Consider the following 27523-nt stretch of genomic DNA (forward strand, 5'->3'; position numbering starts at 1 on the left):
GTGTGTGTGGAACGAGCCATTTTGTGTGCATGCACTCATAGAGAGAGAGAGAGCGCACCGGTACCGGAGATCGTAGTTGTTAGCTTCTGGTGCTAGCGAGCTACGCTAACGGATATATTGTAAGGAGTTTTTTCAACAACAGAGTGGAGGAGAGTCCTCTCCTGTCAGACTGAGAGACTCAGTGAACTAAAGGACTCTGAGTGTTATCTCAGTGGGTCTCAAACGTTTTGGTCACCATAAATGTAAACAATTATTTCCGAGGCACACGTTTATATGATCATTATAGTTATAAAAAAATAAGAGAATAAATTAAAAACAGGTATGAAATACTATATGACAGTAAAAAAAGAATAAAGTTTAAAAGGGGAGTGATTTGTAAAATATCCATAAAGAAATAGTAAATCTGTTTCCAGTTCTGTTTCAAATGGGTGTTGAGAGATGTCCATAGATCTCTTCATTTTGCTCTCAAAGTGTACCAGATTGATGCTTTTAACTTCAATATTTAAAAATCTTCCCGGGGGAGCTTGCCCCCGGACCCCCCTATGTGAGGTCCACACACCACCTATAAAAATAGCACTTTACCCCTGCTTACACCTATATGCCGTGAGCTGATTATCGAGCCTTCATTGTAACAGTCACTCTGTGTATCTGCGTGGGGATTGTTGCAGTAGAAAATTCCTCTGTAGCGCCCGGTACATTAATGGGAAACCCTAAATGTTTGAGCCCCCTCTATGAAACGTCAAGCTACCCCACAGCACCCCAAAATAAATCTCTGGCGCCGCCACTGAGCCTGACTATTTGTGTTGGGGGGGCCCGACTTTTTTTTTTCTCCAAAGGGGGTGCCTGACAGAAAAAGTTTGAGAACCACTGGTGTAAGCCCAGAGATCAAAGGTTTCCATGGAGATGTGCTGTGAAAGGAGAGCCTTTCCATTTGATCTGAAGGAGAGTTTTTGTCTCTTCATGCTCTCAAGAGGCATTTTGTTTAATATTTCTTCTTCATTTTTTTGAATGTTCCATCCTAGGAGAGGTTTTCCTACATTTTTCATGAACAATTATGTCTGAGGAGTGTAGGGTTTGGGAATTATGGCAGGTTTAAAAACATATTTTGGGAGAATTTCAAGCACTCCTCCACTCTGTTTTGAGATCAAAGCACTCTAGACTTAACGAGCTGCTCCATCCACACTACTATTACAATCTGAAGGAAGCGTCTTTACCAAGCTCCAAACTAAGTTAAATATCTCAAAGTGTAAAAGATATCAAAGATCTGAATAACAAGTTTTATAGCTGAAGGTCTTGTGATCATTTTAAAGTTGGAATGAAAGTATGTGGAAGGAGAAGCATTTGGCGTAGTTAAACGAGGATTTGAAGAGTCGTCCCATTGACTTCCATGTTTAAAAAAAGTTTAAAAAGCTGAATATTTCAAAAAGTATAAAATATTTTATAACAGCATTCACACTAAATAGGAAAGACCAGTGAAGAGTGCATTGCAGTAGTCCAACCTGCTTGAGATGAACGCATGGATTCATTTCAGCCTCTTGGTTGTTAAAAAATGGACTCACTTTGGCAATATTTCTAAGGTGGAGGAAAGCTGTTTTTAAAAACACTTTCTTTATTGTTTTAGCATATATAGACAATATATAAGACAGTACACACAACAACCCTAACCCACAAGACATAACAAAATGAAGTACATTACAAGTCACATAAATAAATTAACTTCACAGAGTAACGCTGTTTGTAGTTACCTTGTTTATACCTGATGTAAAGCTTAAGTTGGAGTCTAAAATGAGTCCTTGACTTGTCACCTGTGTTTTGCTCTGACAACTTTTCCTAGCCTGGTTCAAAGACGAGGTGAATACAGAACCTGGCTGGACTAAATATGGTCAATGTGCTCGATTTTTGCCAAATTTTTTATAGGTACCTGTACAAATAAGGTGACTGTTAAGGCAAGGCAAGTTTATTTATATAGCACCTTTCAACACAAGTGTTTAAGGGATAAGGGAAAAGTAATAAACAGTGAGTGAAAAATTGTTGTTATAGCTTAAAGTAATGAATATGTCTTTTGAATGGGTAGCTAAGTTATGGATACATTGTTAAAACAGAAATAAAAAAAAGTGGAGAAATGGTTGAAACATCTTTCACTCCCAGCTGGGGATGGTAGTTCAAGTAATACATTAATTAAAATGAACCACACGATACTTCAGCTCTTTTGATTATCTTAAAACGTATCTATAACTTGAGACAACACTTGAGTTAAAAATACACTACAGTTTGCAGAGTAAAAACAAGTTCAAGTAAGAAATTATTGATGGATCCTGGATTTGTGTGTAAACCGTTTGTACGCACTTCAGTGGCGTAACTATCGACGGTGGAGCCGGTGCAATGCACCGGGGCCAAGAGCCGGGCAGGGGCCCATGTAAAACAATTTTTTTTTAATATATCTTTCTTTTTCGGGGCCCCAATGGCATTGGCCGGTTCACGCAGTCTTCAAAGTAACCAAGCAAGCTAAATTAATTTGTAATTAGTCTGGCAGCAGCAAGTTCGGCGAGAGAGAGGCGAAGTCCCTCCCTTTCAGGGGGAGCTCCATGGGACCTTATTTCAGAAAAAGTATGTATTGAAGTCAATGGGGAGAGAAAGATTATCTTTCGATCCCGTTTGAATTGTGCCATGAATTACACATATGATAGTTGTCAATTTAAAAGATCATTTTGCAAGTCACATTTTTTTAAATGTGTCGTAAAACTGTGAAGTAACACTTTTTTTTGTGTGAAACCGCTCAAAGAACTACCTCTCCCGTCTCGCACCAAACACCAAGACGGCCGTCACGTTGGAACACTTCACTTCTTTCTTTCAGAATGAGGCGGAAAGTATTAAAAGAGGTGAAAATCACTACAAGTCTGGGCATGTTGAGAGCTGTACACACACACAAGGGGAGTTAGTCGGTTCCGTAAGAGCCAGCATGCGGGACCGGGACTCTGGGATTTGTAGTTTTTCTAGTTGCGTATTTTTCATAGTCTTATATTTCAACAGTTTTACGACAAACTGTGACTTTTTTGACATGGAAATGATTTTTTAAGATTGACAAACATCATATGTGTAGTTCATGGCACAATTCAAAGACAAGAGCGGCTCTCAAAGAGAAAGGGCAAGAGAGAACAAGGAGATGTAACGGCTAAACTTACGAAATTAGTTTTTTTTGTCATACATCGTCCTCGAAATCTCGATTAATTCTGTAAAGTGATTGTGTGATTAGTTCGCTGTGCCGTTGTCAGGCTGTGGTCGTATGAGGCCAGGGCAGGCTGTTGTTGATAGCCTACATGTGGCGCTTCTGAGTAGTTGTGTGTGTCCGTGCGTGTGTGAGCGCATCAGCGTGCGCTTATGTTTGGGGCGATGGGGGTGGCCCCCAAAACAATATTTGCACCGGGAAGAATCACAACCTTGTTACGCCACTTCACCTCACTTAAAATAACATTTGAATACTATAAACTGTATATCATAATGTATACTATATTCTTTGATGTGGTGCTTCGTAACCTTAATGCAGCGTTTTCCTGCTCCGTCCTCCAGGGCACCTTCATGGAGTGCAGGCCGTACGGCAGCATCTCCCACCGTTTCCACCGCGACTGTGCCTCCATCCTGAAGGACCTCAGGTTCTGCCCCCACTGCGGAGAGGATGCCAGCGGTGCCAAGGAGGTCACCGTGCTGAAGGCTGATCCGGCTCCCTCTGTACCCAGATCCAAACCCGGGCCGTCACTCCCAGCTGTTCCAAATATGGCCGCCCTGCCATCAGTACCAACCACGCCTGCTGTTCCACGCATACTCAGAGCTAAGAAGAGCAGCGAGCCACAGAGGGGCCGAGACCAGAGCCCGAGCAGGTAACAGCACTCATGTGGCTTACAAAATCCAATTCCTTCGCCAAGATCAATAAACTTGCAAATATTAAGGCTCATCTTAGTTGATTACAGCTGTCCTGCTGGCTGTCTCTCCAGGTCAAAGGGCGAGGCTGTGTGTGCCACAGACAGAATACCCAAAGAGCCACTGGAGAGCATCCTGACGGCGCTGGATGATGACAAGTAAGGTTAACCATGTGATTTTTTTTGCAGCAGTTTGCCCCTTGATGAAAGTCCTTGGTTGATACATTTTCATATTGTTTAGCCTGAAACCAAAGAAGGTGAAGTACCCCACCAGACAGCTGTACATCTCTGCTAAACAAGGAGAGCTCCAGAAGGTCATCCAGCTGCTAGGTAACTGTTACTTGACATAAAGCAGCATCTCATAAAATAGCTCAATATATGTTTTTTTTATAATTTCTATTATTACACTGACAAACCAACCATTTTAAATTGTAGTTGATGGGAAGGACCCCAACTTTTTGATGGAGGGCCCAAACAGAGTGACCCCTCTTCATGCAGCAGCTGCTGAGGGCCACCAGGAGATCTGCCACATGCTGGTCCAGGTGAGGAGGGTCTTCACCACAGGCTGCCCCTCAGGGCCTGTGTTCACAAAGATGCATCAAAGCAGAACACCAGACTTCTCTAGTTCTGTCTTTTAGGTTTTGGGAATTTAGGTCAGGCGTTTATATTGACAACATTCAATTACATAGACATTTTAATATTATTATCAAAAATACTACATTACAACAAATTATTAATTTAGTGAGAATGCTGATACAGCATTCCAACTACTTGTTCTTCGACGCATGAAATTCTTTATTTTTATTCCACCGGGTTATTTTGGCCCTCTTCTCCTCCCACATTGAACATCGCAGAAACTCCGTTCAAACATCAAAAATGTTCAGCTCGGTCGGGAATCGGTTGCTATTACTTTTCTCATTTATAACTTTCATAATTCCAGAGATACATCCCATAATTCATCAAATGTTTAACATGGAAGTCAATGGAGTAACTCTTCACACTTGAAAAATCTTCATGCGACTTCAACTGCTAACTGTTCATTCATACTTTCACTCAGAAACCTCATTCCAACTTTAAAATGTTACACATCTTCCTGACATTATTCATGCTAAACAACTTTTAAATCAGATTGAAACTTTTAGAAATATTAAACATTGTTCAGACCTTGGTAAAGAGGCCTTCTTCAGATTTTAAAATTAGTGTGTATTGCTCAGCTCGTTAACGCTAGAGTGCGTGATCTCAAAGCTTAAGTGAAGGACAGCTTGAAATTCACCTTCATTTTTTTTTTTAAACCTGCCATGAGAAACGTAGGAAAACATCTCGTAGCTTGAAAAAAATTAAATAATTAAGCAAAACAATTAGACAAAATGCCTCTTGAGGGCATGAAGTGACAAAAACGTTCAACATTTCTCCATTAACCTGTTGAACCCCATCCCTGTTTTTCAGGTCTCAGGTTCGAAAATTACATTCCCAGAACAAATGACCATAACTACACTTCTAAAAGGGGAAAATTATTAATCTTTTTTCTCAAAGTAATGATAAACCTTTGAGTTGGATGTAGAAAAGTCAGAATCAATATAGATGTTTTTTATTTTAAAGAAAATTCAGATTGAACATAGTAAAAAAACTGTAAATTATAGTGTCCGTCCAAAAATTATTTTTTACTTATAGTGAAAACCACCCTTGAATGATGGGATGGTAGACTAAAAGCTTTAGGAATCCAAAGTACAACATATAATACGTACCCTGTATCAAGATTGATGCAAAACAATTGACATTTGGCCTTTTTTTAGAGAGGTTTAGCAAAAAAAACCCGCTTCTGGGGGTAATTTGGGTGGTTTTTCCATATCTCTGGCCCCCCTTGGTCGATTTTGCTGATTGACATCTCTTTTTAACCGCTAGAGCCAATGGAATCGAGGGAAAGTTCCACATACACACACAGGTTACCAAATAATAAGGAGTGAGAGTGACGCCTAGCCAAAACCGGAGTTGTGACACACTCTGGTGGCTACCATTAGCAGCTAATTTTTATTCTCCGATTTTTGCATACAAATTGATACAGTGGAGAGCCGTCAGGGCCCTCTAGGCCCTCTGTGAGGGCCTAAGATATTCTAAAAAATAATATTTGAAAACATTAAAAAAATTAAAATATTTTTTGGGTGTTACATTTTTCATTAGTTTTACCAAAATAACTTGATTTAATTGTATTTAAAATAATATTTCCAAAGAAATAAATCCTTCGAATCTGTCTGTTCAGTTTCTGTTGGAATGTGAAGGGTTAAATGCCGTCTCTGCGAGTTATGTGAAGACGGGAGAGCTTGTTGGTCCCTCTCTACATTCACAGAGGGCCAGATATACTAACTCAACGAGAGAGTAATGTCAAATGACAGTACAATTGACCAATCATATCTTCCCTCTAAATGGGCGGGCTTTATTTTCGCGGACTTTATGACAAGTTCTGCCCGCTGTGAGGTCTATGCAAGTGGTGCAGTGACGTGTCCTAAAACCCGGAAGTAAGCTGCGCTCGGATTCCCTCGACAGAAAAAAATGGGATTTCTTCATAGGATTTTGGAAAATAGCTCGAAATAAGGTCTGTGGAAAATGAACCTGTTAGATAAATGCACGTTTTGTTCAGCCGGATAATATCCACATGTCTACCCTACTTTTATTATTTTCGAATCATAAATCTAATCGATAGATTTATGATTAGCATAAGTTCGTTCATGATGGCTCACTTCAGTGATAGTGATGACATCGTTTGCAAAATTATTAACCGAGTCATTTTCAAGATTGAGTTACAATGATAAACTGGAGTGGCAAAGGATCAGCTGAATGACCCGCCATCAAGTGCTTCATCCAAAAGGACAGGAGGATGGACTTTGTGTTTAAGTGATTTATCATCAAAGGTAGGCCTAAGTCATTTTCAATGTGGGCCGCCATGCCGACTAAATTCATTTGTAATCGCTACTTGGCTGTGGGTGCCCTGTCATGATAGGTGTTTATATAAATGGTGTTGTTCTGTGTGGTAGAGGGTCACTGTCATTGATGCGTTTTGCACCCCGGGCCGCGGTTTTGATATTCCACTGAAGTATACACTGTGACGTAATATCTCCTTTGTTTTCGAGGGAAGGGGGGTCAGAGGGCCTAGGTATAAAAGTCACGGCTCGCCACTGAAATTGAATTATGGATTTTTCAAAGTGACAGACTCATTGGATTAACATTCAGCCGCGTTTTTTCTCGTTTTAATGCCATTGAACACGACTTTTGATCAGAATAACAGCTAAGGTGAGCATATCTCCATGTTTTGCTACCTAAAGCTACATCGTGTGTTGTCTGTATTTGCTTCCCCTGTCACAAGTTCTGATCGCTCAGTGATGATCCTTATATTTCTATAATCTGTGAACTCTCAGGATGTTATCTACGCTTGTTTGTGCAGATCCAATAAGTATATCGATTGGTATAGCTAGAGCCTTAAGATTTGTTCGCTCGTGGCTAATGCAGTTAGCTGAGTTTCTTCCCGTTACATGGATATGAAACATTCATAGTTTATTAAATATTAAGAAGCCCTCAGACGCTGCTTCCTGCAGATGATGCGTTGTTCCGCCCGGGGGTGGGTTGATGGGGTTCAACAGGTTAAAGCCCATTGTACATTCAGGCTGCTCTTTCCTCACAGCAGCAGCTGCACACCTTTTAGTTAATCTGCCAAAAAGGCCACATTATTAACCCGGAAGTACACAAAAAGCACACTTCAGATGCTCAGAGTCCTTGAGATGCTTCACGCGTTGAAATTTCACCGATATCTGTTACGGTTCTTCAACAAAACATTCACATGTAAGAGGTTTATCTCTCATTCAGAACAATGGAAAGGCTCTCCTGTATGCATACAGCCTTTATTTAACCAGGTGAAAGCTCCTCTCATGCTGCTTTCACACCAGCGCTTTTCCCTTTCTAGCTCCGAGCTAGAGCTTTTCTGGTTCAGCTCCGGTTTCCTTTTTCTGTTCACACCGCCCAGAGCCCGACTGGTGCTGTTGCTGCTGCGTCATGACGTCACCGTTTACATCGCTGATTTGCTCCCCAACGGCGTTACGGCGCTCACAACAACAACAACGGGGAACTGCGTCGGGTCGATGATCGTGTTGCTTTTAATCACACGAAGCCAGATTAAATTAAATAACGACTTCTCCAACCTTATGCTTTTCTCCAGAGTGCCGTGGTTCATTGTTTATTAATGTGTTTCTGCGGCATTTACCGACCGCTGCAGTGTTGGCTGCTCTTCCACGGGAGTTTATTCTCCCGTTAGCTCCCGGTTAGCTCACACGGCTCTAAAGTATTCACTGTTCGACTCACACAAGCAGCTGATAAATATCCCCAGTTCCCCTTAAGTGAATGTGTGTCAGTCTGAATTGACGCTGTTTGGCATCACAACGCTGTTATGAAAGTTTCTCTGGTATAAAATGGGTGATGTTAGCATAGCAACCAAAGCTAAACTGACTACTTGCAATTGCTATCCTATTGTGGCATAAACCGTTTTCTACAGGCACATTTTACCGGCGTATTTTTATTATGATTCTACTTGTGATAGTCGGACACGACAACCTGTGCAGCCCATGTATTGATTCCATCCGATATCGGCTATAATACAAAACAAAACTATAGGTTACTTACGTAACCCCAGTTCTCAGAGTAACATGAAGTGAGATGTCTCACTATGGGATGCGTCTCATCGCGGAGCAAACAGAAGCATCAATCTCATTACGCCAATCCTGATTGGCTGGTGATCTTGATGTCAGCGTCAGGGAATTCACCCCCTATAAGTAGCTTGCGCCACGACGCATGCGTCATTCAAAATAAGCACCTCTTCTCGCTTCACCATAGCAAGGAGGGCCGTCTGGTGAGACATCTCACTTCATGTTACTCTGAGAACTGGGGTTACGTAAGTAATCTATAGTTCTCATTCATAACACTCCGTTCGATGTCTCACTATGGGAAATTGTAGCTCCCGTATTGTCAGACGAGCTTATCTCGAAAATCACCAAACCAACCAGAACTTAACAGGTAGAGCTCTGACTCAACCAGGTGCCCAGCACTGCTTGAGTCACACTGGGAGCAGAACGTCCAGCCTGTTAAGAGGCGGACAAAAGTGAGCGGCGAGGACCAGCTCGCCGCTGCACCAATGTCTTGGATGGGAGACATCCTGGACAGAGCCCAGGATGCAGCCAGACCCTGAGTCGAAAGAGCTCGCGGACCCGAGGGTGCCTGTGAACTCTGACTCGTATGAGCCCCAAAGCAATTGCTTCCACAAACCAGTGGGAGAGCCGTTGCTTAGTAACAGGCTTGCCCTTATAAGGGTTAGCCCAGGACACAAGGGGTTGGTCATTATGACGAAGCACCCTTGATCTGTCCCTGTACGTGCGTAAAGCACGGGCTGGACACGGCAAATCCGGCCGCTGTTTCCCGGAGGAATACAGCGGCGGGGAGGATGCCTCAATGTCAAATGTGGTACCTGAACCAACCGCCTTAAGATAAAGGCAGGGTTGGGCTTCAACCACACTCTGTTTGCCCTGGGGCGAACTGAGTGCATGAAGACTGTACAGATAGCGCATGAGTGCCACTGGCTCGCTTGGCAGCTGCCAGGGTCAGCTTCATGTCACACTGTATTCAGATTGTACCACTCACGGGCCAGGCCCATAGAGCCAAGCGCTCTGGGTGTGGGTGAAAGATTGCCCCCCCCGCTTGGGACAGTATGTCCCTGCGTAGTGGGAGCTGCCATGGCTGCCCGCACAGCACCTGATATATCTCCGCTGGCCAGTACATAGTTGGCCAGAGCGGAGCTATCAGGATAAGTGTGTGGCGTTGCTCTCTCACTCTGGCCAGAGTTGGGGGTATCAGAGCCAGGGGTGGGAACGCGTACAGAAGGCCCGGGGGCCAATCGTGCGCGAGTGCATCCACGCCTAACGGTGCATTTAGATCGCGCATCGAAAAGAACAGCTGACACTGAGCGTTGTCTTTCGATGCGAACAGATCCACCGCGGCTCTGCCGTAACGCACCCACAGTTGGCTCACAATCCTTGGATGTAGAGTCCAGTCTGCATAAAGTGGTATACCTCTGGACAGTAGATCTGCCCCGAGGTTCATCACTCCCGGTACGTGCGTCGCTCTCAGAGAGAGGAGACATCTACCGCTCCATAGGATCAGTTTGCGCGCCAGTGTGTGTAACTGGAGAGAACGCAAACCGCCTTGGCGGTTAATATACGATATTGTGGTCGTATTGTCTGTCCTCACGAGGACGTGATGTCCCCTGAGGAAAGGCAGAAAGCATTTTAGGGTGAGAAACACAGCTAAAAGCTCCAGGTAATTTATGTGCGCCCGCTGGAGGTCTCTGCTCCAGAGACCCCTCACCGGATGACCTTCATAAATACCTCCCCAACCTGTCAGACATGCGTCCGTGGTGACCACTTTCCGTGAAAGGACAGCACCCATAGGCACACCTCGTACTAGAAAAGTCGGGTGCAGCCAGTGGCGCAGTGCCATTACACATTTCACAGTAACCATAACTCTTAAGTTTTAGGGCGGCCACCCAGCGCTGAAACTCCCTCATGTGTAAGCGTCCCAGTCGTACGACCAGGATGGCTGACGCCATGAGCCCCAGCAATCGCAGGCATGATCTGAAGAGAACATGTTTGCGCAGCTGGAAAAGAGCGAGACAAGCTCTGAAAGCTTTCACTCTTTCCGCTGACAAGTGAGCTGAAAAGGGCACCGAGTTCAGGCGTAAACCCAGGAAGAGTATAGTCTGTGCGGGGCACAACATGCTCTTCTCTGTGTTTATTATGAAACCCAGGTTGAGCAGGTGCTTTACGAGGACATTTGTCTGCGTAACAGCCTCCTGCTCCGACTGTGCGAGAAGCAGCCAGTCGTCCAGGTAGGTCGCCAGGCGAATACCCTGTTGTCTTAACGGGGCTATCGCGGCTTCCGTACATCGTACAAACTAGTGTTGCACGGTGTACCGATACTTGAAAGGTACCGCGATACCCTGCCGTTAAAAACGGTACAATTCCTCCGTTTCATTAGTATCGGTACTTTAAGAATGACGGGGAAAAGTACTCCGGTGAGAAAGCGCCTTTTTAATAAGAGCCGTGTGTGTTCAGCGCTCTGCTTCCATTCCCTGCACTGCAGCCGTGCCTGCAGTCCCGCCCCTCTCAAGCACGTTCTAAGTCCCTCCCCTCTCTCGTGCACTCGGCCACGCGCTAGCTGCCAGAGCAAGTGAGAAAACGAGAAGCATGGCTGCAAGTGGGAGTGCAACTGCCGCTGCGCCTCGGCTTGTTGACAAAAAAGACGCCAGAAGCTAAATTTGGAAGTATTTGAGCTATATCTCTGACAGTGAGGGCAAGCCTACGGACACCGTCTGTGAGAAATGTTTTAGATCCCTGCAAACCAAGGGAGCCAACACATCAAACTTGGCTAAGCACCCGCCGACCGGCATCCAGAGCTGTTTAAAGAATTTAAAGACAGACAGGTTAGCGAATGTGATAGATCAGGGGTTCCCAACCTTTATTGTGCCAAGGACCGGCAGATAGGCTACATAAAAAAAAAATCGCGGACCGGTTGTCAATTTGAACTGATTTTATTATTTACTCACCAGCAGGTAGCAACAGAGGCTAATTGTATGTAACAGCCTGAACAAATAATAGAACAATGCATCCAAAACATATTAACAACGTTTAAAAAAGAACCGGTGTCGTTTTTTCGGAAAACCAAAAAACCGACGTTATTCAATTTTTAAACCAAAACGGGAAAACAGATAAATCAACGTTTTGGTTTTGTTTGTATGATTTACGGATAATCCAGTGATGGGAAAACGAGGAGAAGGCGCATTATGAAGGAGGTGTGTGTGTGACACTGGCATTTGTTTTCAGAAGATATTATGATAGTGACGTTCGTTCCGGTGCACGTCCGACAGCATTTAGCACTACATCGAGATTAAGATTAAACTAATTTATTTTGGGAACACCCGCATATAGGAGTTAGCCAGATGTGTGTAAATTACTGTTCATGGTCATTTATATACACACACACACACACACATACACACACCCTTCATAAAACTAATAAAAGGCGGGAGTAATCAGGCAGTTCGATGTGTGTAGATATGTGTGTGGTTAACACGTAGCAGCCTGCAGTCACTCGCTGTTCTGATGAAGGTAAACACAGCGAAGGCGGTGCGTAAAAAGGCACAGCTCTCGGCGCGCTGGTGCTGCACTTCTCAGAAGCGGAGTTACACGTCCCGCTGCCTCCTGATGCTGCCTGCAGCCATTTCATGAAGTGAAGGAGGTTTTCCTTCTATAAAACAGCTGCGGGCAGCAGATACCGTGAGAGTCCCGGACATGAATTCAAGCCTCGGCTTGTTGACAAAAAAGACGCCAGAAGCGAAATTTGGAAGTATTTTAGCTATATCTCTGACAGTGAGGGCAAGCCTACGGACACCACCATTTCTGTAAGAAATGTATTCATTTTATTTAATACGAATTCTTGTCATTTATTTTATTTATTGTTCTCATTGTTTAAAAGTTTGTGTTATGGTTATGGTTCTGGTGTGAAATAATCACAATAATTACATTTAAGACCGTTTCCCTTTTTTTTAAGAAAAGTATCGAAAAAGAATCGGAATCGCAATTCTTGACTTGGTATCGGTATCGAAACCAAAATGTTGGTATCGTGACAACACTAGTAAGGGGAGTACTCTGTATTCATAACAGATCTCCTGAAATGCGAATCTCAGATATTTCCTGTGTGGGTAATATACTGGGATGTACGCCTCTTTCAGGTCGACCAGTCGTCTTGTCGCACGAGCCGCAGCAGAGATGTGTGAGTGAGCATTCTGAACTTATATCTTTTTAGATATTTGTTCAGAGCCCTCAAATCAAGTATTGGCCGAATTCCGTTCCCTCCCCGTTTGGGAACGAGGAAGTACTTGGAATAGAAGCCGCCCTGACTCTGCTCGGCGGGTACAATAGATATAGCCCTCTTTTCTAGGAGTGAGAGAATCTCTCTCTCCAGAATATGGGCTGACTCTCCTCGGGCCTGCGAATGCAGAAGGCCCGAGAAGCGAGGGGGGGTGACGGTGACTTGGAGTCTGTAGCTCCGTGTAACTGTCTTGAGAAACCCAAGCAGATGTCGTGAGCATCTCCCGCTGTATGCTCCTTAGAGCTAGCTGAGATGTCACGTCTCTTCCCCTCTGAGTCTCTATTTGTTGTGTTATGGGGCCCTCCAGTGTCTGAGCACTGTGGTGCCCCATTTCGACAATCCCCACCGACACAGCACATGCGCGTGGCGGTGGTGCCCTTACGGCTCCAGCCGGCACTGCGCATGCGCGTGACGGTGGTGCCTTCACAACCCCAGCCGGCACTGCCTTTACAGCTCCAGCCGGCACTGCGCATGCGCGTGACGGTGGTGCCTTTACAGCTCCAGCCGGCACTGCGCATGCGCGTGACGGTGGTGCCTTTACAGCTCCAGCCGGCACTGCGCATGTGCGTGACGGTGGTGCCTTCACGACCCCAGCCGGCACTGCGCATGCGCGTGACGGTGGTGCCTTTACAGCTCCAGCCGGCACTGCGCATGTGCGTGACGGTGGTGCCTTCACGACCCCAGCCGGCACTGCGCATGCGCGTGACGGTGGTACCTTTACAGGTCCAGCCGGCACTGCGCATGCGCGTGACGGTGGTGCCTTCACAGACCCGTCAATTGTCCGCCCTTTGAGAGAGGCCGTAGCTGCTCTCAGAAGGGGAACAGTTGACGGACTGTTTATTGTTTTTATTGTTTTTCTTTTCATTTTTTCGAGCTGCGCCCTTGGCTCGAAGCCTGGATGCGTCAGCGGAAAATGTTTTATGACAGAAAAATCAATAAGTGTGTGACATGTGTTTATGCGGACTTGAGGATGGTGTTGAGGCATCTCTCGAGGCGGCGGGAACACATTTAGAGCTGGGGAACCGTAGACTTCCAGCTCTGTCACAGAGGGGAGAAGGAGGGGCTGTCACGCCGCTCACTTCTTCTTCCTCGACTGCTGGCCGAAATTCTGGGTTGGCTGCGCCTGGGCTGCAGCCGGAACCGGATATTTTCTAAGCCAGCTCGCCCTCGTCCCCTGCCTGGGCTGGGGACGAGGGGCGGACTGCGACCTCTGCGTTTTCGGTATTTTGAACCGAGCAGGGTTCGGAGCAGCTTGGACGAAGGGCTGGGCCCTTCGAGGGAGGCAGAGGTGGAGGGCCTCGTCCTCCTTCTTTTTCGACTCGCATCTCCTCTGCATGGAGGCAAGAGCGGAGCCGAAAATCCCCTCGGGAACGATGGGCATGTCAAGCACATCCTCCTTTTCCCGGTCTGGGAGGTTGGTGAGGTTGAGCCATCTAGCTCTTTCCTGCACCACCATGATCCCCATTGTTTTGCCTGTGGCCTGGACGGCGCAGCGTTGGACACGGAGACAAATGTCTGTGACCGCGGCCAACTCATCCAGAACGGCCGGTCCAGGAGTACTCAACATATCCTCACAGAGCTCCGCTTGGTATGCGGTTAACAGTGAGGAAACGTTCAGAGCCCTGGCGGACAATGCTGCAGCTCTGTAGGACTGTTCAGTCATGGTCGACTGGAAACGGTCCAGCTTCGCTGGCAGCGTGGGGTTCCTGCTTGGTGACGGGCCCATCCTCGGTAGGAGGTGGGCTGCCACCAGCAGTTCCATCGGCGGTATGTGGAGCAGGCCGAGCCTCTGCGGGCGAGACCATGGTGAGGTCTCGCCGGGAGCTCCCGCCTGGTGAGGCGTGGGGCTCCGTTCCCGCGTCTCTTGCCGCCACCGGGTCCCGGCCTGACACGGCGTGGGATCCCGGTTCCGCAGCTGCCGCTGTTAGTGAGCCCCAGACCGACACAGTGAGGGGCTCAGTCTCTGCGGCGGACGCCCCCGTGTCTTGATCGCCAAACGGCGAATCAGTGGACATGAGGGAGTCCTGTTCCAACAAGCTAGCTTGGTGTGCTAGCCGTCGGTGGAGGCTCTTTCGGGTGAAAACGGGCACAATGCCCGCACGAGCCGGGGTTGTCGATAGCCTCCTGGATTGGCGTAATGAGATTGATGCTTCCGTTTGCTCCGCGATGAGGCGCATCCCATAGTGAGACATCGAACGGAGTGTTATGAATGAGAACGTCTGCCTCTCTCCACAATGATCAATAACAGTGAACGGATGGTCAAAGTAAGGTACAAATAAACAGAATCACACGAAGCCTGGTTAGTGTTGCCTGACTTTATAAAGTGTGTTTATAAGCACTACTGCTTGTAGGCAGGCATGACAGTCGACCCATGTTCAGGGGAGGTGGGTTTAGTTTCCTGCACGCCTCGACGTAAGGGAGACGTAAGCGACGCCACCTCTTAGCTCCGAAGCTCTTGCCTCTAGACCGACAATTTTTTGGAGCTGGAAGTGAACCGGATTCCGGAGGCGGCGCCGCTGCGGTGTGAACAGGAAAAACCGGCACTTTTCAGACTCCAGCTCCGAGCCGGAGCTGAAAACTCGTTGGTGTGAAAGGGGCATCACTGATTACTGCACATCACCATGGAAACCTTTGATCTCTGGGCTCAAGCACAGGTGTTTCATAACGTTGTTACCTCAAACATAAACACCTGTGTGTTGGAGATATGCCATGATGTCATAACTCCAACTGACATGCTCAGAACACCACCAAACATCACATGATGGTTAACACTGTGGCCCTGAACAGCTCTACATCAAATCTGGTGTTACTATGGCAACGCATCCCTTGCCATAAAACACGATGTCGCTGTAACTCCAATGGACACGGTCCCATCGTCCCCCAATCTTCACCTGTATATCACTGGTCCATGCCTCAACAGCTCTACGCCAAATCTGAGTTCTCACCATATGCCGTTCCCATGGAAGGGATGCGTATCCCTCGCCATAAAACACGATGTTGTCGTAACTCCTATGCAAATGGTCAAAACAGCAGCAGACTTCAGATAATGGTTAATGGTCCGGCCCTCAACAGCTCTACGTCAATTATGGGGTTTCATCATATGTCGTTTCCATGGAAACGCATCCCTCACCATAAAACACAATGTCGTCGTAACTCCTATGAAAATTGTCAAAACAGCACCAGACTTCAGATGATGGTTAATGGTCCAGCCCTCAACATGTCTATGTGCCATTTGTGAGTTTTCCTTAAAATCTGTTGCCATAGCAACGCATCCCTCGCCGTAAAACATGATATTGCTATAACTCCTATGAAAATGGTAAAAAAGGACTCAAACTTCACATGTGTGCTAACAGTCCAGCCGTGAAGACATCTATGTGACAGTTTTGATATTTCTTCAAATGCCGTTGCCATGGCAACACAATGCTCGCCATGAAACACGGTTTTCTCATAACTTCAGTGAAAATGATCCAAACGACCCAAAACATCACAGGTTTGGTAACGATGCAGCCATCAACACATCTAAGCGTATTATGGGGTGTCATCAAATACCGTTGCCATGGCGACAGATCATTCGCCATCAAGTTAGTTCAAAAGTTTGCAGTTCAAATATTCTGCAAGACTTTTTACTTTATTTTCTTCTCTTATCACACATTCAAGCCCCCTTGAATTTAAAACACAGCCTAATGGTGATTTTGTCAAAGGTCATTATATATTCTATACATCTTTCAAGAGTGAAATTAGCTAAATACGTTTTCGAATCAGATAGTAAAAATTCCATAAGTGTTTCTGTCTGTGCGCACACAAAGGCGGGAGCCAACCTGGACATGTGTGACGAGGAGCAGAGGACCCCGCTGATGGCCGCCTGTGAGAACAACCATGTGGACACGGTGAAGTACCTGCTGAGAGCCGGAGCCGCTGTCAGCCACAAGGTAGCAGCATCTCTCAGGGCTACAGCTGATGTGTGCTCATGTCAAACTCTGCTTCTTCATTAGTCATTCAATCCAATCCATAACTCTCAACTGCTGCCATTGCTCAGGCCCTTTGTATGACCAAACACGTTCAACCTTGTAAAAAAGTGCACAAATGGACCTATGATTGATTACAGCCACTTTAAATATCACTTAGTGGACTGACTAAAGTCAGCTGAAGGTCTTAAAACCAGTACATTTTATGAACCTCTACGGCTCAGCAGAGAGACAATTCGTCACAGACACATCTGAACTGTTGGACACATTTCCCTTCATCATGTCTGTTTTAATGTCTAGTTTTAAACATGTTTGAGTTTAACTTTAAGTGCAGTAGCCAATGAAATGCACAATATTCTGGACTACACAGTAGTGGCAGCAGCTCAGTGTTGTTCAATGTGAATCATGTTGTAATCTCAGGATATCATGGGTTTCACCTGTCTACATCTGGCAGCTAAACTGGGACATCATGACATAATCCATCATCTGCTCTCCAAGGCATCCAAATACATCAACTGTCAGGTAACACATGCACTGCCTCATTGGCTAACGGCAGCTAGCAGCTAATTTTGTAAAGTGTAAAGCACAAGTCTTACAGCCTGTTGTGTGCAGGATGATGGGGGCTGGACTCCCATCACCTGGGCCATCGAGCACAAGCACAGGGAGCTGGTCCACCTACTGCTGGCCAGAGGGGCCGACGTGAACATCAGGGACAAGGTCAGTACCCACCCTCAAGTCAGGAAAACCACATTAACAATTAGACCAAAGAATGTTCTACATACAATGCAGCACATTTAGTCGTCACATTAATAATGATGAATGAATTAGGCTTCAGGTGATTGTAAAGCCCTGTCCAACACATGTGCGTGTTCAGGAGGAGAACGTGTGTGTGCACTGGGCCGCTCTCTCGGGCTGTGACGACCTGGCCCAGGCTCTGCTGGAGGCCCGCTGCGACCTCAGCGCCGTCAACGTTCACGGGGACTCCGCGCTCCATGTGGCTGCCAGAGAGAACCACCTGGAGTGTGTCATGTGAGTTTGTGTGGATCTGAGTGCAACGTTTGTTTGTGTTACACACACCTTTATCAAATTCAGGACTACAGATTTTTACAGTATTTCTCATTTTCGATGGATCAATTCTTGAACGAGTATATTTTTGAGTGTTAGGTTAAAATCTCTCAACAATTATTTTAGTTTGAATCCTAATTCATTCTACGTGTTTTGGCACAATGGTCATGCTGTGAAGTGTTAGCTACTGGCAAATGTTGTCCAGCTTTATCTGCAGATATCAGTTTTAGCTTCAAAGCCCTCTCATTAGTTGATTGCGTCAACATCTTCCGTCTGCAGGTTGTTCCTGTCTCGTGGAGCGGACATCACTCAGAGGAACAGGGAGGGGGGGACGGCTCTGGACTGCTGTATGTACGGCTCCAAGGTGTGGACGGCCCTCAGCACCAACAAGAAGCTGACGGACGCCCGCAGGGGCAGGGACTGCCGCGGAGAGAGGGTGCTCAGCAGGTACTCAGCAGCACAGCGTGTGTCTAGGGTTATCTAGTGATTTTGTCAATATTTAATTTCTAATACTACATAGAACTGTTTATAATACATATTGCTGATGTCAGCTCCCATCTCCAGGCTATGGAACACTTTCTAAAAATATTGGAAAAGTTAAAAACAAGGCTGTTTCTATTGTTCTATACTGTAATATCCATCCATCTTCTCCCGCTTATCTGTGGTCGGGACGCGGGGGTAGCAGTTCCAGCAGAGAGCCCCAAACTTTATTTTGCCTGGCCACATCAACCAGCTCCGACTGGGAGATCCCAAGGCGCTCCCAGGCCAGCGAAGACATATAATCCCTCCACCTGGTCCTAGGTCTACCCCTTGGTCTCTTCCCAGCTGGACATGCCTGGAAAACCTCCCTAGGGAGGCGCCCAGGTGGCATCCTTACTAGGTGCCCGGACCACCTCAACTGGTTCCTTTCTACGCGAAGGAGGAGCGGTTCAACTCCGAGTCCCTCCCGGATGACTGAACTTCTCACCTTATGCCTAAGGGAGACGCCAGCCACCCTGCGGAGAAAACCCATCTCGGCCGCTTGTATCCGCAATCTCGTTCTTTCGGTCATGACCATAGGTGAGGGTAGGAATGAAAATGGCCCGGAAGACAGAGAGCTTTGCCTTCTGGCTCAGCTCCCTTTTCGTCACAACGGTGCGGTAAAGCGACTGCAGTACCGCTCCCGCTGCTCCGATTCTCCGGCCCATCTCACGCTCCATTGTTCCCTCACTCGAGAACAAGACCCCGAGATACTTGAACTCCTTCACTTGGGTAAGGACTCATTCCCTACTTGGAGTGGACAGTCCATCGGTTTCCTGCTGAGAACCATGGTCTCAGATTTGGAGGTGCTGATCCTCATCCCAGCCGCTTCACACTCGGTTGCGAACCGATCCAGTGAGTGCTGAAGGTCGCAGACCGATGAAGCCAATAGAACCACATCCTCTGCAAAAAGCAGTGGTGCAATCCTTAGTCCACCGAACTGCAGACCCCCTCCACCACGACTTCGCCTCGAAATCCTATCCATGTATATTACAAACAGGATTGGTGACAAAGCGCAGCCCTGGCGGAGGCCAACCCTCACCGGAAATCCGCATTGTTCCTCCTCAATCTGAGGTTCGGCCCTCCTTTCGAGTACCTAATGGCGCATTTCCACCATGGCGCGGTTTAAGCGTGCCGTGTCGTGCCGGCCCCATTTTTGGTTGCGTTTCCACTATGCCTAGTTCCGGCCCGGGGCTACTTTTTCACCTTTTTTCTGGCCCGACAAAATTGTGGTTCTATCGGGGCCAACAAACAGGGCTGAGTCGGGCTGAGTTTGCTAAACTAGAGAGAATCGCTGGCAAGGGGGCTACAACTACAACAAGATGAACATATTTGACCGTGATTTAATTGTAATACACGTTTCAAAATGATGCCAAAGTAACAACATACTGATACTGGTTAGTAAAAACCATGAATTAATGCTTTGACAAGTCTGCAGACAGACGGCAGGCAAAAAACCCTTTTAAAATGCGTGATGCATCTTCTTATTACAGACACATGCATTTCCTAACATTTGGACTACCTATGCTGTAAAATGTATTATCTCTTTGATTTATACACGGCATCTATTGCACGTCTGTCCGTCCTGGGAGAGGGATCCCTCCTCTGTTGCTCTCCCTGAGGTTTCTCCCATTTTTCCCTTTAAACTGTGGGTTTTTCTTCGGAAGTTTTTCCTTGTACGATGTGAGGGTCTAAGGACAGAGGGTGTCGTTTTCTCATACTGATATTCTGCACAAACTGTGCTGTTGTATTTGCTGTAAAGTGTCTCTACTGTAGGCTATTTTTATTATATGTACAGCTCTTTGGCTCGACCAAAAATCGTTTAAAAATGTGCTATATAAATAAAACTTGATTTGATTTGTTGTCTAAATGGAGATCGGCTAAGCTAACGCAATATATGCTCCGACCTTCCACACTCACAACAACGGCCTATACAGACATAAATAAACCAGCGACTGTATTCTCCATGCCACAGAGAGTCTGTGGTTTGTACTTGTTTAACTTTTGTCTAGTTTCTGAACAGATATGAGGAGCTGTGAGCTTGAGTGCTAACAGCTAATGGCTGATGTTGTTTTTCTGGGGTGCTCATTGAAGATCACGTCACGGCTCCGCCTACACTGCGTTACTATAGTTACTGCCCCAGCTCCTAAACTGTAATGGAAGCGCAGCATTAAAGTGAGTCGGGCCTAACAAAACCGTACTAAGTCGAGCGAGGCCTGCGGTGGAAATGCGCCATTAGAGTAAACTTTCCCGGGGAGGCTGAGTAGTGTGATGCCTCTGTAATTGGCACACACCCTCTGATCCCCCTTTTTGAAAAGGGGAACCACCACTCCGGTCTGCCACTCCTTCGGTACTGTTTCCGACTTCCATGCAACGTTGATGAGACGTGTCAACCATGACAGTCCCTCAACACCCAGAGCCTTCAGCATTTCTGGGCGGATCTCATCCACCCCCGGGGCTTTGCCACTGTGGAGTTGTTTGACGACCTCAGTGACCTCCCCCCGGGAGATTGGTGTTGATCCCCCGTCATACTCCAGCTCTGCCTCCAACATAGAGGGCGAAGTTGTCGGGTTCAGGAGTTCCTCAAAGTGTTCCTTCCAACGTTTTTAACACTCCATCAGTTGAGGTCAACAACGTTCCATCCCATCCCAACGTTCCCTGCTTCCCCCTCCTGAGGTGTCGGACAGTTTTCCAGAACAACTTTGGTGCCGCCCGAAAGTCCTTTTCCATGTATTTTCCGAACTTCCCCCACACCCGCTGCTTTGCCTCAGCCACGGCAGGAGGTTCGAGGGTTACCGCCCCTTGAGGCACCTAAGACCTTGAGACCAAAGCTCCCCGCCGCGGCTTCGGCAATAGAGGCTTTGAACACCGCCCACTCTAGTTCAATGTCTCCAACCTCCACAGGAATGCCCGAAAAGCTCCGCCGGAGGTGTGATTTGAAGGCCTCCTGAACTTGGGCCTCCTCCAGACGTTCCCAGTTCACCCGAACTACACGTTTGGGCTTACCAGGTCTATCCAGAGGCTTCCCCCGCCACTCGACCCAACTCACCACCAGATGGTGATCAGTTGACAACTCCGCCCCTCTCTTTACCCGAACGAAATCGATCATGGACCTTCTGCCTAGGGTGCTCTGGTACCACGTACACTTATGAGCAGTCCGGCAGTGGCTCAGTCAGTAGGGGCTTGGACTGGGAGCTATAGGGTTGCTGGTTCAAGTCCCCGACCAGACCTAAAATATGGAGTGTGGACTGCTACTTGGAGAGGTCCCAGTTCACGCCCTGCCGTGGTGCCCTTGAGCAAGGCACCGGACACGCCCCTTCCCCCCTCACTCCCATTGCTCCCCGGGCGCTGTACAATAGCTGCCCACTGCTCCTAGTACTAGACTCCTGGAACTAGGATGGGTTAAATGCAGAGAACACATTTCACTGTGTGCTGTGTGCTCTGCATGTGTGACCATTAAAGAGGGTTTCATCCCTCCCAATTATATTATATCCTTATGTTCGAACATGGTGTTTGTTATGGCCAATCCATGACTAGCACAGAAGTCCAGTAACAAACCACCACTCCGGTTCAGATCAGGGGGGCCGTTCCTCCCAATCACGCCCCTCCAAGTGTCTCCATCATTGCCCACATGTGCGTTGAAGTCTCCCAGCAAGATTAAAGAGTCCCATTCAGGAGCCCCATACAGGACTCTTTCCAGGGTCTCCAAGAAGGCTGTATACTCTGAACTGCTGTTTGGTGCATAAGCACACACAATAGTCAGAGTTTTCCCCCCCTAACCCGCAGGCGTAGGGAGGCGACCCTCTCATCCACTGGGGTAAACTTCAACAACGAAGCACCCAACCGGGAGCTTGTGAGTATCCCCACACCCGCCCGGCGCCTCACAACTTGAGCAACTCCGGAGAAAAATAGAGTCCAACCCCTATTCAGAAGTAAGGTTCCAGAGCCGACGCTGTGCGTAGAGGTGAGCCCAACCAGATCCAACTGGTAACGCTCCACCTCCCGCACAAGCTCCGGCTCCTTCCCCCCCAGAGAGGTGACGTTCCACGTCCCCAAAGCCAGCTTCTGTCACCCGGAGGTGTTGCCCATGTTGCGTTTTCGGGCTGTGCCCGGCCCGGCCAACAGACGCTCACAGCCGAGTCCTCCTTCTGGGCCTGGCTTCAAAAGGGGACCCCGGGCTTCCTCCGGGCCGGGTATCCTCACTTCCTGTGTCGTCTTTCATGAGCTCTTTTGAACCAATCTTAGTCTGCCCCCTTGCCTGAGACCAATTTGCCATGGGAGACCCTACCAGGAACACAAGGTTCCAGACAACACAGCACCCAGGTTCATCAGGGCACACAAACCTCTCCACCATGGTAAGGTGCTGGTTCTTCATAATATAATGTTCAGGCATGAAAATCACTCACCTTTCGGTGAAATTCGCCGTTTTGAATCCAAAATAGGTCGTTTGTGTGATTCATGTAGATCTGCAATACAAATATTTTTGGGGTATGGGGAGGTCTGGGACCCGGAGTAATCTGCGGCCGCGAGCTGTTATGTGCCATCATGACACGCATGGTGTTCTTTTTTTATATATTATAATGCAGCGCGAGCTGTGTGCTTGAGTCTTCCTGCCTGTCGGCTCTGCTGCTCCGCGATGATGGTCTAGCTTCAGCAGCCACATTACCTACGGGTGCGTTCGTTAATATTAACTGTGCGGTCCGGAGTCACTGTGGTACAGACTGGACCGCTGGTGAACAGCTGTTAGAACGGGCCGTTCAGGTGTTCAGAGCAGAGCTCACTGTCGGAGCGCAGAGCGTGATGTGCACTGAAACGTTTTTCTGTCGCAATATTATCGTTGAGCTAGCTAGCTAGCATACATTGTCACTATCTGCTAACGTTAGCTTTAGCCTTCGTTTTCTAATAGTTTTTTTTTCATAGGCTATAAACGGAGGTGGTATAAGTATAGATCTTGTACTTGAGTAAAAGTAGAAGCACTCAGATCTTGTACTAGAGTAAAAGTAGAAGTACTCAGATCTTGTACTTGATTAAAAGCAGAAATACTCAGATCTTGTACTTGAGTAAACGTAGAAGTACTCAGATCTTGTACTTGATTAAAAGTAGAAGTACTCAGATCTTGTACTTGATTAAAAGCAGAAATACTCAGATCTTGTACTTGAGTAAAAGTAAAAGTACCAGAGTGTAGGAATACTCTGTTAGTAAAAGTACTGCATTCAAAATGTTCCTCAAGTAAAGTAGAAAAGTATTCTCATCAAAATATAGTGAAAGTAGCGACAGTAAAAGTAGTCTTTGTGCAGATTGGTCCATTTCAGAATAATATATATGATATGTTTTATAATGATTGATCATGAAAGTGTTCTCAAAGCTGGTAAAGGTGCAGCTAGTTTGAATGGCTTTGTATACTGCAGGGTAGCTTGTGGATTTACTCCAGGTGGAACTAAAGTCTGATTCAACACTTGATTATATTTCACATCATTCATCCAGATCTGTAAAGTAACTAAAGGTATTAATACATGTAGTGGAGTAGAAGTACACAATTTACCTCTGAACTGTAGAGGAGAAGAAGAACAAAGTAGCAAAACATTGAAATACTTAAATAAAGTACAAGTATCTCAAAATCGTACCCAAGTATAGTACTTGAGTTTATGAATTTAGTTACTTTACACCAGATGCCATAAAGATAGAAAGACTAAGCCTTGCACAGAGGCATGACAATAGATTTTCAAAATGCTCAACAGTGCTGCCAAAATTATAAACTGACTGCGACACAATTAAAATAAATGCTTTTATATATTTCTATTAGATGTGACTCTTTAGCGTTTCTGTTATTATTGACACTGCTGCTTTAGTTGTTCTGATTGCTAAAATCCTCTGTTATTCCTCATTTTAAAGCTGATATTCCGTGGGGTCGGGGGGCTCGGGTCCTTGTCACCTTTTCCATACCTGATGAGTTTGCATCCCTGATAATACTTAGTAAGGAGGCCATAATATTTTTGACTCATGGCTGAAGTTAAGTTTCTCCAGCTCTCCCCAGGTTGGCAAAAAAATGCATCTCAATATGCATCAGATTGATGCTTTAAAATATGGAATATTCAACATTTTCTTCCGGGGGAGCATGCCCCCGGACCCCCCCAGAGGGATAATATCCTTCTCACCTTTTTCACCCCTGACCCGTTTTCATGCGTGGATGTTATATAATGTTGAATTATAAAATAAATATTCCAGACCGGTAATGTCTTAGTGTTTGATGAGTTATCTCAGGACATTTAATTATTGCCGTTGAGAATTAAAACATTCATTTAAAATGTGTTTTTAAAACAAACGCATTCCAAATTCACTTTTTTTTCAAACTCGAAACTTTTATTATGCATGATTTACTTCATCCACTAGTCATTAATTGTAGAATTGCTACTTTTCACAGTCTTGTATTTTTCTATATATTTTCTCAATGCAGATCTAAATGCATATATATATATATATATATATATATATATATATATATATATATATATATATATATATTTTTTTCCCATTATTATTGAATGAGATAAAAAAAAAAAACTAGGGCTGTCAGTCGATTAAAATATGTAATCGCGATTAATCGCATGATGTCCATAGTTAATCGCAAATTAATCGCACATTTTTTATCTGTTCTAAATTTACCATAGAGGAATACGTTTTGAATACTCTTATCAACATATGAGTGGACAAATATGCTTTATGCAAATGTTTGTTTATTATCATTGGAACAATGACAAATATTCTCCTGAATATTCTCAACACAACAACCTGGATCGAGAGGATCCAGGTTGTTGTGTTGAGAATATTCAGGAGAATACTCTCTTACACTCTCTCCCAACCCTGTGTACTTCTTTGCACTGAGCCAGTTGCTCAAACAGACAAGCCTGTTTACAGTTGTTGGCGAAATGCCGCTCCTCTGTCTTCATAACAGTCAAAGCATAAGACTGAAGTTCCCACTGTGGGTCAAAATAATGCGCTATGATGTGAAACTACGGGGCGGGGCTGAGGACAAATACACATGCATTAATCGCACGTTAAAATAATTAGTGGCGTTATTAGCGCTTTAACTTGACGGCTCTAAAAAAAATTGTTTCCTTCTCTCAGGGACATTTCACGAGGTTATGAGGCAGTTCCTATTGCCTGTGTTAATAGTGTGGACAGCGAGCCGAGCCCGGAAAACTTTAAGTACATCCCTGACAGCTGTGTGACCTCCGCCCTGAACATAGACCGAGACATCACTCATCTACAGGTGAGCCCTAACTCTGTGTGTATTTTAAGAATAAATCAGTAATATTCTATCTTTTTCTATTGTCAAAACATCACAAGAGCAGATCCAAGTCAATACTAAATGTATCTCCTAACAGGTATTGTGTGTGTGTGTTTCAAAGCCTGATACATCTCCTTTGATCTTATCATGGGATTTGTTAAATATGTAAATTGTAATCCCTGTACATTTTGCTGTATGATGTCCTTTTGTTGTTCTGTTGTTTATGTCTTCTTGTGGAACCTACTGCTGCAGGTCTCCCTTGAAAAAGAGATCATTGATCTCAATGGGATTTTACCTGGATAAATAAAGGTTTTGAATTGAATTGAATTGTTGACAGTGAGAAAAATATGTAATATAAGCAGTCTTGGTCACATTGACGTCAGACTGTTGCTGTGTGAGTGTTACCAGGTCTTCCGTGCGAGATCACCAGAAGCCTTTTTTGAGTGAGAACAACACTGACCGGCCTGCTGGTTCTATTTGTTATTTTCTTTTCACATGTCCAGGAAATGACTTCAAAAACAGTCCAGCAATGTAGAGAAAAAACAGCTAAATGTCATAATACCTGATAACTCACTGATGTCTGTGTCCTTCAGCACTGCAGCTGCACAGAAGACTGCTCCTCCAGCAGCTGCATGTGTGGGCAGCTCAGTCTGCGCTGCTGGTATGATGGAGTAAGTAGACACACACACACAGCTTTAATTGAAGTTTGATTTTATTTTAAAAACAACTCTAAAAGCACAGTGACACGTGTGTGTTCCTGGTAGCAGTGTGTAACATGTCTCCTGGTGTATTTGTAGGAGGGTCGACTACCCCTGGACTTCTGTCAGAGGGAGCCCCCCGTGCTGTTTGAGTGTAACCACGCCTGCTCCTGCTTGAGGAGCTGCAGGAACAGAGTGGTGCAGAACGGCCTGAGGTGACCTTCCTCTTCCTCACAGCTCAACATGGGCACACTACTCAAAGATTATTTGGTTGCATGATCATTATAATAATGGTTAAAACAGGGGTGGGGAACCTCCGGCCTCCGGGCCGTATACCGACTGCGAGACCATTTGGTACGCCCCTCGAGGTAATTTATAAATACACGCAAAAAAGAAAAAATTAAAGAAATCTAGACCGCAAAATAATTAAACAAGCGAGTGCCTGTTTTTCCTGGCCAAGTTCAGGGTCCTTGAACACAACACGAGCCTAACGTGTCATCACGTGGTATATGTCTCGTCTGACAGGGGTGCAGTTCTGACGGAGAGCACCAGAACGCGGCTCCGGCACTTCAGAAATGGCAGTACCCATAAGGAGCCGTACACATGCAGCAGTTTCTGCGTGGCTGTGTCTTTAGTTGAAAGCCCAGTGGTGATCTGTTCATCTGTCATACTGATCATACAGTCAATAACTTTGTTGTTATTAGCATCTGGTTAGCTAGCTATGCTAACGAATATAAGAAGCTTTTTCTACAACCAGTGAGGTAAAGGCACATCTTTATATGATCATTATAGTTATCAAAAAACAAGAGAATAAAGTACAGGTATAAAATACTATGATAGTAAAAAAAAGTTGTTATTAATAAACAAGAATACAGTTTGAAAGGGGAGTGATTTGTAAAATATCCATAAAGAAAAAGTAAATCTGCTTACAGCTGTTTCATATGGGTGTTGAGAGATGTATCCATAGATCTCTTAATGTTTCTCTCAAAGTCCACCAGATTGATGCTTTTAACTTCAATATTTAAAAAAAAAAATCTTCCCGGGGGAGCAGAGGTTGTGCTAGACTTTTTCGCTGCCCGTCATTTTGACGGACAGGATCGTAAAACTTCCGTC

At 45.7% G+C, this 27523-nt stretch overlaps 1 protein-coding gene across 5 annotated transcripts in view; it reads left to right on the forward strand.

The window, feature by feature from the left end:
• Positions 1-27523, forward strand: part of ehmt1a (euchromatic histone-lysine N-methyltransferase 1a) — a 40955-nt gene that overhangs the window by 7644 nt on the left and 5788 nt on the right. For 4 of the 5 annotated variants that reach the window (XM_034200270.1, XM_034200273.1, XM_034200272.1 and 1 more), the window contains 12 exons: positions 3568-3875; positions 3966-4073; positions 4156-4244; positions 4350-4456; positions 16682-16804; positions 17261-17362; positions 17453-17557; positions 17715-17869; positions 18185-18352; positions 25550-25694; positions 26306-26383; positions 26510-26625. In XM_034200270.1, the coding sequence (XP_034056161.1) occupies positions 3568-3875; positions 3966-4073; positions 4156-4244; positions 4350-4456; positions 16682-16804; positions 17261-17362; positions 17453-17557; positions 17715-17869; positions 18185-18352; positions 25550-25694; positions 26306-26383; positions 26510-26625 (1604 nt within the window). The remainder of the gene's footprint in view (positions 1-3567; positions 3876-3965; positions 4074-4155; positions 4245-4349; positions 4457-16681; positions 16805-17260; positions 17363-17452; positions 17558-17714; positions 17870-18184; positions 18353-25549; positions 25695-26305; positions 26384-26509; positions 26626-27523) is intronic. The other variant, XM_034200271.1, reaches the window with a different exon arrangement.

Source organism: Gymnodraco acuticeps, unplaced genomic scaffold (assembly GCF_902827175.1).
Source record: "Gymnodraco acuticeps unplaced genomic scaffold, fGymAcu1.1, whole genome shotgun sequence".
Classification (NCBI taxonomy): Eukaryota; Metazoa; Chordata; class Actinopteri; order Perciformes; family Bathydraconidae; genus Gymnodraco; species Gymnodraco acuticeps.